Source organism: Lactuca serriola, chromosome 1, assembly GCF_051521515.1.
Source record: "Lactuca serriola cultivar US96UC23 chromosome 1, Lser_US96UC23_V15, whole genome shotgun sequence".
NCBI classification, from domain to species: Eukaryota; Viridiplantae; Streptophyta; class Magnoliopsida; order Asterales; family Asteraceae; genus Lactuca; species Lactuca serriola.
In genome coordinates this window covers 40,741,796-40,755,283 of record NC_136408.1, presented here as the reverse complement: position 1 = coordinate 40,755,283, position 13,488 = coordinate 40,741,796, and the positions used below count along the sequence as shown (strand labels likewise).

The 13,488-nt window shown below is 34.6% G+C and overlaps 3 protein-coding genes across 5 annotated transcripts; 1 reads left to right on the top strand and 2 right to left on the bottom strand.

The window, feature by feature from the left end:
- Positions 1-791: 791 nt before the first annotated feature.
- On the bottom strand, positions 792-4,242 carry LOC145084873 (protein FAR1-RELATED SEQUENCE 8-like). The gene is made up of 2 exons (XM_079023476.1): positions 4,093-4,242; positions 792-3,153 (listed from the first exon to the last, which is right to left on the bottom strand). Exon 2 carries the CDS (start codon positions 3,134-3,136, stop codon positions 974-976), a length of 2,163 nt encoding a protein of 720 aa, XP_078879602.1. The 5' UTR covers positions 3,137-3,153; positions 4,093-4,242; the 3' UTR covers positions 792-973.
- A 2,578-nt stretch (positions 4,243-6,820) lies between these two features.
- On the top strand, positions 6,821-9,699 carry LOC145084857 (alpha/beta-Hydrolases superfamily protein). Its single transcript, XM_079023475.1, has 11 exons — positions 6,821-7,179; positions 7,624-7,699; positions 7,792-7,886; positions 8,010-8,103; positions 8,219-8,295; positions 8,404-8,531; positions 8,677-8,748; positions 8,888-8,958; positions 9,080-9,155; positions 9,262-9,405; positions 9,494-9,699. The coding sequence occupies exons 1-11, from the start codon at positions 6,895-6,897 to the stop codon at positions 9,531-9,533; spliced, it is 1,158 nt and encodes a 385-aa protein (XP_078879601.1). The 5' UTR covers positions 6,821-6,894; the 3' UTR covers positions 9,534-9,699.
- Positions 9,700-9,968: 269 nt separating this feature from the next.
- On the bottom strand, positions 9,969-12,900 carry MMH-1 (MUTM homolog-1). 3 transcript variants are annotated; one of them, XM_079023474.1, is made up of 11 exons: positions 12,564-12,900; positions 12,184-12,235; positions 11,913-11,970; positions 11,733-11,801; positions 11,503-11,628; positions 11,381-11,431; positions 11,225-11,302; positions 11,056-11,155; positions 10,893-10,985; positions 10,762-10,796; positions 9,969-10,672 (listed from the first exon to the last, which is right to left on the bottom strand). In XM_079023474.1, exons 1-11 carry the CDS (start codon positions 12,790-12,792, stop codon positions 10,202-10,204), a joined length of 1,362 nt encoding a protein of 453 aa, XP_078879600.1. In that variant the 5' UTR covers positions 12,793-12,900; the 3' UTR covers positions 9,969-10,201. The 3 variants fall into 3 exon arrangements, with proteins under 3 accessions (XP_078879600.1, XP_078879599.1, XP_078879598.1); XM_079023473.1 differs by lacking the exon at positions 10,893-10,985; XM_079023472.1 differs by lacking the exon at positions 11,056-11,155 and having other exon boundaries at positions 10,893-10,995.
- Positions 12,901-13,488: the final 588 nt, after the last annotated feature.

Below are 13,488 nucleotides of genomic sequence, written 5' to 3'. Positions count from 1 at the left end.
TTTTTAGTATCAAAAAAACTTATTTTGAAATCAAAATTCCATTCAATTGTACTAATATGCCCTCTTCAAATTAAACTTTAACATTAAACCAATTTAATTATAATTAAACCTAACTAAATATTACAAAAACTTCATGCCGCCATTTCTTCCTTGTCGAAGCTATGATTTCAATTGTTGCCTATGCCCAATTATCCTTTTCTCTTCTTGATTCTGCTAATCGTTGGAACAATTCGTTAATCTTATATATTATTATTGACTTTTTACTAAATGAAATTATAATATAAAAATGAGAAAGTATCATCGAAAGTAAAGTCAGTAGATCACACAAGAGATCCTCATAAAAGTCATAGTGCTTACGAGATTGGGGTTTTGATATTTATTCAACGTTAATTGGCCAAGTAACATTCCATGGACCCAACATTTGTTTCACGTTAAGTGGCTTCATCATTCTCGAAAGAATTCTTTTTGGTTTTCATTTCTAACAATGCTCGCATATAATAGGTTTAGCCATTTCAAAATTAGGTTTAGCCGATTCACATTCTGCAAGTAGTTGCTTTTAAATTGGTTTAATGCTAATTTTTAATTTGAAAAGGGTATTTTAGTATAATCATATGGATTTTTGAATTTTAGATATGTTTTTAATATTAAATTAATTTAAACCAAATTAAATTATATGTTTGGATATGAATGTGAGTTTTATAGTTTCATACGGATATATGCGTAAATTTTAAATTTCCAAGGATATAGATATAATATTTAAAGTTTCCAAGGATATAAATGAAATTAACATATGAAGAAACTGGCGTTACTCTTCCATTATAAATGGCATCATGGCCAAGCCTAAATTGTACAACCATCGCAAAAACATCCCTAAAAGGAAGCCTTGCACTCTAAAAAACCACATGAAATTAAGACTAGATATATACACACACATATATATGACATATGCATAGAATTATAAATGCACCTCTCGTTAACTTTGACCACTTTGACCATTCTTATCAGCCACTAACCTAACCTTATTCAATGATTCCTTAAACGATTGCCAAGCAGCCATATAATGTTCGTGTGACGTCATCCCTTCCTCAACCACTTGTAAAGCCCGTTTATGCAACTGCACAAACCACTGAACCGGGTTACCCGTATCCACACTATCCGACCCAAGATCCGGCACATAAACCCGTTTAAAATCTTTCCTCCATCTTGACAAAACATATTGACCCGGTATTTCCTCTATCCCATTATGATTTAAAACCAATAACGCGTGTCGACATAAATAACCCTTAAAATTAAAACAGCTACATATGCATCGAACCTCCACTCCTATCTTATCATACATCACCTCCATATTCCTTACCGTGTTCCCCTCCGCACCAGATTCTTGCTCCGTGATCATATACGTCACGATTGACCCGTTCGTGTTGACTTGCGATACGCTAAAACAATTCGACATCATTTCAACTTCAAATTGAAATCGCGAAAATATTTCCTTCGTGTATATTTTCGCGAGCTGTGACTCGTATCTACATATTGTTTTTAATTTTGGGGTGGACTGAGTCGACTCGCGATCATCAAACGCTTCCTTTTGGATCTTGTTTTGGATTACTAAATCATGCATCTCGAAAAATTCTTTCAAAGAAGTTTCTTGGTGAACATACCCGTGAAAAAAAGGGACGGTTGACTCGGTTGACTCGACCGGTTGAAAAGTCAACATACCTGCAAGGAACGTGTCTTTTAAGTAAACCGGGGCCCACCGTTCTCGATCATCAAACATCTTTCGTAGCGTGTCGTTGTCACGGACCGCAAAGCGGTCGATCATATCCTCCCATGCTAATTCAAACTCATCGACTTTTATTGAATTGTAGATTATGTTACTCAACACCGTTTGAAACAACTCTAAGTTTCCAAAATTTTCGAGAATGGATTCGATGACAAGTGGCAAAAAAAGGCGATGGTGGGCCCGGGGGAAAATTTCGGTGATCACCGTTTGTAATGTTGTACTTTGGTCGGTGATTATGGTTTGTGGAGGGCGGCCCGCCATACAAGTCAACCATGTGCGTAACAACCAAGTGTAAGTTTGTTGACTTTCGTCTGCGAGTAAAGCAAAACCAAGAGAAATAGTTTGACCATGGTGGTTTGACCCGACAAACACCACAAGAGGGACATTATATTTGTTCTTCAAGCATGTTGTATCAAGGGCAATTACGTCTCCAAAGTAGTTGTAAGAAGCTCTTGCTCTTGAATCAATCCAAAACACGTTTTTTAAAAACCCATCATCACTAAAATCCATAATGTAAAAGAAATTAGGGTTTATTAACTGAACCCTACAAAAATAATCTTGGATTATTTTCGTGTCCCCTTTATTTAAATTTAACCTTTTGGCTTTCCCAAATTCGTTATCGAAGTCTCTTTCGTTTGAGCTCCCGTAACATACTGTATCCATGGTTGGTGTTCGATAGAGCTTGATTGTTCGGACTTCCACGTCAGCTATTGGCTCTGATTTTCGTTTTACTGATTCTGCCCTTTTGTGGGACTTTGAGTTTTGGGCTCTTTCGGGGTCGAATAAGTGATTGTGTTCGAGTTTGACTTCATCTACCCTCCATCTATTTGATTCGATTAATCTCAATCTTATCATTGCCATACAACCTGTTCTTGTTTCTTTTCTTCTTGTACTTGCTTCTTTCAAAGTCTTGAACCCTTCACAATTGCAACATAAAACAGCGCCTCGTTTCTCTTTGCTGTTACGTTTTGTCCATGACGATTTTACCCTTATTCCGAATCCGAGTTCCTTAGCGTAGCAGTTGTAGTACTTGTAAGCATCTTCATATGACTCGAATTCCATTCCCACGATTGGAGGAATGGAATTGTGCTCGGGTACGTTTTCTTGATCATGGTTGCCATTTTCAAGATCATTTCTTTCAAACTCGAGGATTTGTTCATTTCCATTTTCGTGTTCGTTGGTTTCGATGTCGAGGACTAACTCACTTCCGTTTTCCATGTCATCGCCTTCGATTCCAAATAAGGATTCCGTTTCCACATCGTTGTTTCCGATTCCAAAGACTTGATTACTGTCGATGTCAAGATCACCACCATCATCCTCGAGAAGTTCTTCGCTTTTATCAGAATTGTCTTCCATTTCCAATGATAATTAACCTACACAAGAAAAAGTTGGTTGTTTTTTGTATAAACTAAAAACTTTTATATAGCATACAAAAAGGGGTTGTTTATGTCTTCCCTGTTCAGTAAGTGTGAGTGAATATAATGTAGATCTTTGAAACTAACTTTTAATCTCCCAATTCACTCAGGGTTTTATTGTCAGTGAAAGGTATAGCGACTAGCGTATAAGAAGGGTTTTGTGTAATATGAATTATATAGGATCATTTTAAGTAGAAACAACAGTCAAGAATGAATTAGAAGGTTAAATTTTAAGTTAAGAAGCAAAACCACCTGGATGGCTGGATCACTTCATTGCCCTATGAAAATCATAGAACTATCATGTATCAAGTATCTATTTATAGTTCTTTAATTGGGATCTGTTGTTACTGATGAATAGTTTCATGTCATCTGCAAGAGCTGAATTTACAAAGCTTACTAAGAGCATATCCCTAAAAGTTGACTCATTAACGCTCTCTTAGTCTCTTACATAATCAAATTCACATTCTAGTAACAGCTGGCCAAAAACAATAGATACTTTCACGTTATAAACACAAAAAAACAAACCAGTGGATGCAAACATAATGTAAATGCCTATAGTATGCTCTCAGTTATACACTTATACGTCCCAAATTTTATCAACAATATACTTAAAGTCGGGTTTCTATTGTGGGCTTTTTCGATTGGTAGGTCGCAATCATCAATTTTTGAACTTCATACCGGCGAAATCAACAAACACAAATTCGGCATCAACAACTAATTAATCAGACAAATTAAGCAGAAATACGAGGGGACTCGCCACCAGAGGTTTAACATCAGTGAGAATGCGAAATTACCAGAGCTAATTGTACATAAGCACTGACGAACTCAACTAACTCAAAACATAAAGCATAATTTAGAGCAGGAAGGCAATAAAAGATGTGAATTGGAGAAACATACTTTTATTACGGAGATCTTGGCTCAGCGAAAGGATGTCGCCGATCGTAGGAGGAAGGGTACACCGGCGGAATCGGGGGAGAGGCGAGAGAAGTCGCGAGGGTGGTTTGTGTCAAAATCAGATTCGTTACTTTTACCCTAACAAACACTCTTCTGCCTGTTCAGGCCCATTTTTCAACTAATTAATTAAATAATTAGATAATAACTTAGATAAAATATTAAAATAAGATATAATCATCAAAATAATCAAAGTGGGCAGTTTATATAAACCTGGCAATGGACAGGTTAAGGATAGCGTTTTTAAATAAACAAACTCATATCCCATCCAAGGAATCAACAGATACCCAACCTATTAATTATTCTTATTTATAATATTATAAATTACATAATTGTTATATATGTCATAAAGTCTAATCCATTAATTCATAAAATATTACCACATAAAACTTAAATACATTCTCAAAAGCCAATATAATAAAAAGTAACAAGAGAACAATGAAGCTTTTTTTTTTGTACTTGAATCAAATACAACAACAAATGGATCAATCTTTACAAATCGATCAATCTTTACTAAGCTTTCAGTACCATCAATTTGCACATATTTGGCATCCATCTTGTGATTTACGATATTGTTAATATAATTAGAAAAGAAAAGTAGATTTAACAGGAGATGTAAAAGATGTGTCATATAATGTGTGCTCGAAAAGAGAGTAAGATCCATCTATTTCACTTAAGAATGATACAAGTCTTTTACCAAATTCATAAGAAAGATTTACATATACTTTGCGGGTAAACGAACAACAAACTATGCTGCAACCTTTTTTTGGATGGCAAAACTAATTCTTTTAAAAACATCTATAGATTTTGGAGTCATAACATTACCATGCATGATCCTTTGGACTCTATTGAGTAGCTCCACAGCTTCTGGCGAAAGGAAACTGAAAGTATCAAATGCAAAGGGTATAAACGCGTGTTGATTTTCCATGCACGTTTTCTCATGTTTTGCCACTTTGCTTGATGCAACTTTTAAAGTAGTTTGCCCCACAGTGAAAACTCCACTCCCCAAGCCCACAAGAGGGGAAACCCCTGTTAGATCCACACATGCAAGTTTTCCTTCAGATCATCCAAATACTAAAACACCAACTGGTCTAAGTGTTGATCTTCCTTCCAATGGGTCAGTCAGAAAGTTCACAGGGTGATAAAGGACCTAGTTATTTTTGGTTCTTGAAAGTAATGGTAGGGAACTCAACGAAGCACAACTAAAATGTATGATATAGTGAAACTAATAAGGACCTAAATGTTTATGGTCTAGTGGTATCAAGTGATGGTGAAAAAATGAGGTTTAAGTTTTGTTAAAGACAAAATGAATAATTTAGGAATATGATTTATAATAAGGAGTGTGTGTATTTGTTTTAAAAAAAATCTAGGGATAGGAAAAATCAGACAGTCATAATTTTATTTATTTAAATAAAAGAAACTTATATATAATTTAAATAGATAGACTAAGAGGGTGTTTGGGAAAACTTTTTAAATGACTTTTGCCTTTTAACTTTTCTAAAAAGTTATAAAGATGTTTGGAAGATGCAAAAGTTCTTTTCAAAATAACTTTTTGTAAAGAAGAAAATTGTGGGTTTTCAAAAGTCAAGAAAGTGTGAATTTTTGTAACTTTTGGACTTTTAAAGCTAAATCACACTCAAAAGTCAAAAAATACTACACAAACACTTTTAAAACCCACTTTTGGCTTTTGTCTCCTCAAAAGAACTTTTACGACAAGAACTTTTTGTAAAAAAACTTTTAGGCTTAAAAAGTTTTCCCAAACACCCCCTAAATGGGACATGTGAAAAATGGAGCAAATCATTAATGATAATACTCAATCAACATAATAAAAGTGTTTAATATGTATAGGTCGAAAATGGGTAAACAAATAAAATATTAAGATCCAAACAACAGTCTATTACAGATTTTTACCGGATCATAGTAATAATTTACTCCACTGTGAGGCCTAAGTGTGTACTAGGAAATGATATTTTTTAAAAAAAATTTTTTTATCATAAATTAGTTAATGATTTGTACAATAAGTCTTATGAAAAAAGTATATTTTATGATAATTTTTTTATCTATAGTTTTATTACAAAATCAATTTCCTTTGAAAAAAATGCTTGTATAATATAGATAATTATTTTACAGAATTTGTTTTCACAAATATAAAGTAATTAATTCCCAATATATGAATAACTTCATAAATTAATGGTTTAGTTTGTGGTAATGTTCATAAAATCAATGTATTTTTTGTGATAGTTTAAAAAAAATGTTTTGTAATAGGACTTATATTTTAAGTGATTATATTCTAAAATAGATATATCAGATTATATAGAGCAGTCAACTATATATAATACGATATAACTGCTTTGGGATATAATCATTATCATGATTAAAATATAAGTTATTGTATTATGAAATGTTTTTTTAAAGTATCACAAAACATCATTAATTTTTTTTTTTAAAAATCGCTCAATAATTTATACGACAAAGTTGTATGTTGTTACTTGGATTCATTTATGCAGTTAGTTGTAATTTATGCATTAATAATGTTTTTTTTATATCCAGATTATCAAGTTGTATAATATTTGATTGATAAATGAGAACTCTAATATAATAAAAATATACCGAAATTTATTTTAGAATGGATTTAAAGATTTTAAAAGAAATTGAAATTCTAAGAAGTATGTACGTAGGCGCGCGTGATCAGTTAGCTTCACAGAAGCAGAAGCTGCTAAAAGTATCAGCTGGTGGTATCGGGTGGTTATGGCTTTCTCTCTCCCCTCTCCTCCGCTCAAACTTCCGACCTCATACTCTTCATCCACGGTCAACAATCACACCCTCGCCGCCTCCGCCTCCGCAACAAGCATAAGAAACACTCGGAAAGGACTATCACTCAGACGAACATTTGTCGTAAAAGCTTCAGAAAAGGACGATGAAAATCCGTCGTTTAATCCTTTTGGTTTCGTCACTGATAATCCGTCAAGCCGAAGCGCAATTCAACTTCCTGAGAATCCGGCCGAGGACGGCAACGTCGGTCAGATGCTCTACGTAAGTGTTTCCAATTACTTAAGTTTATTTCCACATATGTTCTTTCAATTATTCGGAAATCAGACTTCAATTCTTACTATTTTAGGGTTGATTGAATTACTTTTTAGTTGTTGTTGTTGAGTAAATGCTCTTTACATTGCGAGTTTAGGTCAATTTTAAGTAAATAATGGGATTGAGTTATCAAATCATCTTACTCTGACGTTGCATATAAACTAGATTAGGATATTGTTTTTATTGAGGATTTAAAGAAATCCTTGGAAGAATATACAAGTATACTCCAGTGCAATCGCAAAAGCCCAGATGATTTGTAACAAATGTTAGTGGTTAATTCAATCAACATAATTAGTATTGAGTTGCTTCCATTCACAATTGATATGTTACAACTGAAGTTTTTCTTCAACAATGCTGCAAAATCTGTTAAACATCTGTGATTTGAATGTATAGAGAATAGAAGATAAGGGAAGGGAATATGGTTCTTATATCAAATCTGGAGGCTTTAGATGGTTTGTCAGAGAAACAGGTACAAAAACTTCAACAAACACACACACAGACTCAAAAACTAACATCTGTTAGCTCTTAATATTCATGGAATTTCAATTTTGGGCCTTGCAGGATCATCTGATGCCAGGCTTGGTCCACGTGGAACTGTTGTTTTCCTCCATGGTGCTCCAACACAGTCTTACAGCTATCGAGTTGTGATGTCTCAGGTTTTTTATCATCATTTTTCTACATGAATCATGTTTTGAACATAATTCCTGAATCAATGAGTAATATGAATTGCATAAACCTGTTTTTTAGTTATTTTTAATCTTCTTCATACTTATGCTTAGTTGGCAGAGGCTGGGTTCCACTGTTTCGCGCCTGATTGGATAGGATTTGGTTTCAGTGACAAGCCACAACCAGGATATGGCTTTGACTACACTGGTTTGTAATATCAATGGTGGAAAATGAATATATGAACTTATATTTACTCAATTTTTTGTCAGGCTATATAAAGTTAAGTTCCCTAAAACAATCTAACCAAAGTTATTGCTGACAGAAAAAGAGTACCATGAACAACTGGATAAATTGCTTGATGTCTTGGAGGTCAAATCTCCTTTCTTGCTAGTGGTTCAGGTTTGACCTAATTCCCAATTTTATTTATTTGTATAATAATTAGACTCCTTATGTGTGTATTAGTTTATATGAAAATCATATATCTGAGGTTTGTTGATCTTATTGTAGGGATTTCTTGTAGGTTCTTATGGGTTAACTTGGGCTTTAAAAAATCCAAGCAGAATATCCAAACTTGTAATAATGAACACTCCTTTGACAGCTTCATCTCCTGTCCCAGGACTATTTCAACAGCTCAGGTTCAAATCCTTCAACAAATATTTGATTTTTTGTTACCATAAATATAACAAGCATGAGATTCACATTTTTAATGTCTTCATTTATCCCTTGTAAATAATATAAAATAAATTAACTTGTTTATGATCTCTCCTCCTTTATTAACAGAATTCCACTGCTTGGTGAATTCACTTGCCAAAATGCTATAATGGCTGAGCGCTTTATTGAAGCAGGTAGCGCGTACGTATCGAATTGTGCATTAATTTACAGTGGATATGTTTTACATCTCGCATAATACTTTGATCGCTATTTTAAGACGAATTATTTAATTTCCAAAAATGCTGCATTCTTATGAATGCTGATGATGTTATGACAACAGATATGTCCTGAAGGTGGAAAAGGCTGATGTTTATCGACTACCATATCTGAAAAGCAGTGGACCTGGATTTGGTTTGTAAAATTTCTCTTCTCTATGTTCTTTCATTAATCCAATGACTAAAAGTATATCATTGTTTCTGTATCGAGTCAAAATGAAGATGCGAGACTGAGTATGTGTATTTGAAATATATAGCTTTGCTTGAAGCTACTAAAAGAGCAAACTTTAAAGGGACTTCAGGCCAAATAGCTGATGGGTTTGCATCCGGGAGGTATAAATGTTTTTTTACAAAATTATGGTTATTTTTAATTTGAAAATGGATATTAGAATCATGTATTTTGAAATTAATAAAATTTGGATACGTGGTGTGGTGTCAGGTGGGATACACCAATATTAGTTGCATGGGGGATATCGGACAAGTATCTTCCGCAGTCAATTGCAGAGGAGTTTCAAAAAGGAAACCCATCTGCAGTGACTGTGAAGTTAATAGAAGGGGCTGGTCATATGCCTCAAGAAGACTGGTACCTTGTTCTGTTTCATCATAAACTCATAATAATAAATTAATAATAATTCTAATTCACATCTCACAATTTATTTACTTTGTTTCAGGCCTGAGAAAGTGATTGATGCTCTGAGATACTTCCTTTGATTATGATACCGTTGTAAGTTTACCATCATTCACACCTCATAGTTACTCAATATATGTAATTATAAACCTTCTTTCACTGCCATGGAAACACTCATCTGTGTTGTATATACATTTTATCATATAATGTAATGTCTGATTGCAAAGCAGACAAGTGTCTCGAAACTTATATGACAATACAACTAGTCAGAATGCAATGAAACTAGAAACCCCTTGAATGATTAATCAAGTTAATAATTGATATACGATATAAGATTCCTAAAAATCTCTTAAACATCAATCCTTTCATTATATGAAGAATTTTAAAAAATCTTTTGAAACAAGGAATTTTTTTTTTCTGAAACATACCAAAATACCATTCTTTTTCGTTTTCTTTCCATCAATACATTAAAATTTTAAACAGCCCCAGTGCATTTTAAGTTTTTTGAACTATTTGGGTTTTGCCAAACTCAGTTCATAATTTCAAATTCCATTCGAGTTTAAACAAGGATGAAAGAGATGCATTTCTACCTACATATCCAAATCAGAGATTAGTACAGCAACAACCTCTTTCAACAAACAGCCAGAGATACACAAAAGAAGGTTACAAGTGGTTAGTTGGCTGCAAAAAACAATGGTTACAAAAACACAGGTTCTTCAAAAACTAGAAACCCAAGCTGTCAGTCAAAAGACTATTTTACCCTCTTCTTGGCCTGCCTACCTGTCGGCACTTTCTTAGCTACCCCCTTTTTTCCCTTCACTTGAACCTTTTTCTCTTCTTCTTCCTCCTCAAACTCATCTCCACTCTCTGGTGACTTTTTCTTTGCAGGAGGCTTCTTATTTCCAGCCTTTCCCCCCTTTTGCTTCTTTTCCTTAGCACGTTTATCATCATTTGTTTCCTCCACTTCATCTTTCTCCTTCTCCTCCTCCCCATCATCATCATCATCATTATCACTACTGTTGGACTTGCGTTTCACAGGAGTCTTCTTCTTACCTCCACTTTCACTTCTTTTCTTCCCACCTTTCCCTTTCACATTCTTCACATTTTCTTCATCCTCACTTTCATCTCTGCTCTTTTTACTAGACTTCTTCTTTCCTTGAACCACTTCTTTACCTGCTTGCTCTCCACTTAGCTTTTGCAACTCAGGTACATATGCACTAGTCTAACACACAAAAAAAAACCCAAACATATCCTCCTAAAAAACTCAACCATAACAACATTAAATAAAACACCAAAACTATAAAAACATACCCTGCCTCCAGCATTAATAAACTCAATCTTCTTTCCTGCCATAAATTATGTAAAACATATAAGCTTTCAGTATGGCAACAGGCAATAAATAAATAAATAAATAAAAACAGTAAAACAGCCAATGGCCAAACCATCAACAAAAGCCTTCTCAGGCTTCTTTTCTCGGTTATGGAAAATCCAGTTACTAGGAAACTGACTACTATCAGCCCCAACTTCAACAGCTACTTCAATCACCTGTATACGTATAACAAGTTTTTGTCAAGAATTGTTACATTAATGAAAAAAGCATCATACCATTTAGATTCCCAGGTTTTTTGCCCCATCTAGAATGAAACAACCAATCAACAGGAAAACGACTGCTATCGGCATTGACTTTGACCGAATGCCGAATAACCTACACAAGTATTATTCTCCAAGATCGGTTCACACATTTGATATAAAGTGAAAACTCGTGTTTACACACCTCTTTGAGGGATTTGTGCAATGCTCCACACTGTTCTTTTGAAATGGTGGCAGCACTCTGTAGTGGATGGATTCTCGCCTGAAAAATAAACCGATTATCATGAAAACAGTATATATTTTGCTCAATATACAGATTGTAAAGAGCAAATAGTGAAACCTGGTATAGCACTTCATCTGCAATCCAATTACCAACACCCGAGATAAAGCTCTGCCATTATGCATACATAGTGAATACATGAATACAAGAAATACATGATTTAATTGATGACAAATATCAACCTGATCAAGTATGAGAGCCTTGATGCCAATCTTCTTCTTGCTTAGTGATTTAAAGAGCTCCTCTTCTGTCATTGGCTCCAATAGTGCATCGGGACCAAGTTCAGATATTGGGGGTGCAGAAGCAGGCTGTTATGTAAAATATCATCACAACCATGTTTAATAATCTCTCCCATAATTCATAAAAGTAAAAAAGAAGCATAGAATGTGTTGTGTGACTAGTATCGCCATACATTTTGAAGTAAGCGGACTTTTGCAAATCTCCTCTTGTCAGTGAAAGATAGCTCCAAACCATCATCTAGCTGGTTTTATAAATTAAAACAAGAGTAGAAGAGGAGCAAAGATCAACATCATGAATTAAATATGCATGTAATGTAACATGTTCATATAAAGAGGTAGTACTGGATCTTTACTTCTATAAATAACTTGGAATATTTTGAAGGCCATTCATCATCTTCATTGACTGCAGACCTGTAGACAATAAACCAAATTAGGTATCAACAATGGCGTCAAGCATTATACTTGGAACAAAATCTCAGTCATCTAGCAAAAAGTTATTTTGCTGATTTGTATTTAGTAGAGATTGTAATTGTTCCAAAACATCATATCATTTACATGTTTTTGTTCAGAGAATCTTTTAAGTCTTTAAGAACTGCTAGTTTCTAAAAAAAAGATTTTGCTTACCTTTTATACTTTGTAACAGCAACACCTTTGATATATATGGCACCAGCCATTCCTGAAACACAATACCGATGAATATGAATTGCAGAACAACAAAAATGTAAGCATTAAACACTCTAATGGTGCTTATCATGTCTGATAGATATGCATTGTGTATTAGTGTATAAGAGCATAATGCCGGAAATCGGTAATATTTTTTGTATCGACAGCCATCAATTCACACCGGCGGCTCACTGAGTGCTTACAATTTGTTAATATGAATCTTCGTTATCAACAAAGAAACCAATGCTCTTATGATAGTATCAGTTAAATGTTAAGAAATGAAACAAAAAATTAGTTATCATTTCTAGGGTTCGTAAATTAGGTAGATGAAATATACTTACCAAATTGGAAGGACGGAAAAGGAGGAGAATCGAGCTGGATCCACATATTCTTCCCTTTACGGTGTGCGGCGACGATTGTCTTTCCGGTGAGAGAGGCTTCAAAGTCAGAAGGTGAAATGCCGTCGATGACTTTGGCATCATCGGCAACAACCGACCGTTTAATCTTCTTTCCGAGACAGTTTTCTTCAATGGCTCTTCGAGCAGCTTCCACCTCTGGAAGCTCCGGCATCGTTAGTGGAGTTTCGCGCTCTTTTTGCCGCAGGGGTTTGCGAGAAGCAGGAGACGTAATCAGATGCACACGTTATGCACACACAACGGCTCCATTTCAATCAGAAGATACCACGACGACATCACTCATCAGTCGTCAGTATCTATTTACAAGTGTGGACTGAATCGGCCCATACCGCCGTAGCAGGCCCTAACCTACCACAGACTAGCCCAATAACAACAATTAGCTCCGCTCCTAAAAGCAATTTTTTAAAGATAAATATATTAGCAAAAAAGAAGACAACTTTAGGAAGACGTAGACCTGACAATTCCTGACACAAATACACGAATCTGTGAGAAACACGACACAACATGAATACACGACACGAATACATCTTAAAATTTGAGATAAATATTATTTCTCATCGTGTAATCGTATCGTGAGTAAAACGTAAGTTTGAATTAGGAGACATAGACCAAACTGACCAATTTAAATTATAAAATTTGGACCTAAGTTTTATCCAATTAAAGGTGTTCACATAAATGTCATCCGCAATGACCATGACCGCTCGTCATTTATTTCTCAAAACAACTCCATTATGTGCCTTCCAAATAAACCAAAGAATGATGTAGGCAAGAGACAAAACAAAATTGTGAAGATTTCTCCCCCTATTCACACAATTGATCATATCTTTTGAGTCCGAACAAAAAGAAGGAG

What these genes read in the sequence shown, in the direction of transcription:
- LOC145084873 (XM_079023476.1), bottom strand. Translation starts at nt 3,136, where the DNA reads ATGGAAGACAATTCTGATAAAAGCGAAGAACTTCTCGAGGATGATGGT.
- LOC145084857 (XM_079023475.1), top strand. Translation starts at nt 6,895, where the DNA reads ATGGCTTTCTCTCTCCCCTCTCCTCCGCTCAAACTTCCGACCTCATAC. An exon ending in ATCGAGTTGTGATGTCTCAG is followed by an intron (nt 7,887 to 8,009) that starts GTTTTTTATCAT and finishes ACTTATGCTTAG; the next exon opens with TTGGCAGAGGCTGGGTTCCA. An exon ending in ATATGGCTTTGACTACACTG is followed by an intron (nt 8,104 to 8,218) that starts GTTTGTAATATC and finishes TATTGCTGACAG; the next exon opens with AAAAAGAGTACCATGAACAA.
- MMH-1 (XM_079023474.1), bottom strand. Translation starts at nt 12,792, where the DNA reads ATGCCGGAGCTTCCAGAGGTGGAAGCTGCTCGAAGAGCCATTGAAGAA. An exon ending in CAGATGAAGTGCTATACCAG is followed by an intron (nt 11,303 to 11,380) that starts GTTTCACTATTT and finishes TTTATTTTTCAG; the next exon opens with GCGAGAATCCATCCACTACA. An exon ending in AAAACCTGGGAATCTAAATG is followed by an intron (nt 10,986 to 11,055) that starts GTATGATGCTTT and finishes AGGTGATTGAAG; the next exon opens with TAGCTGTTGAAGTTGGGGCT.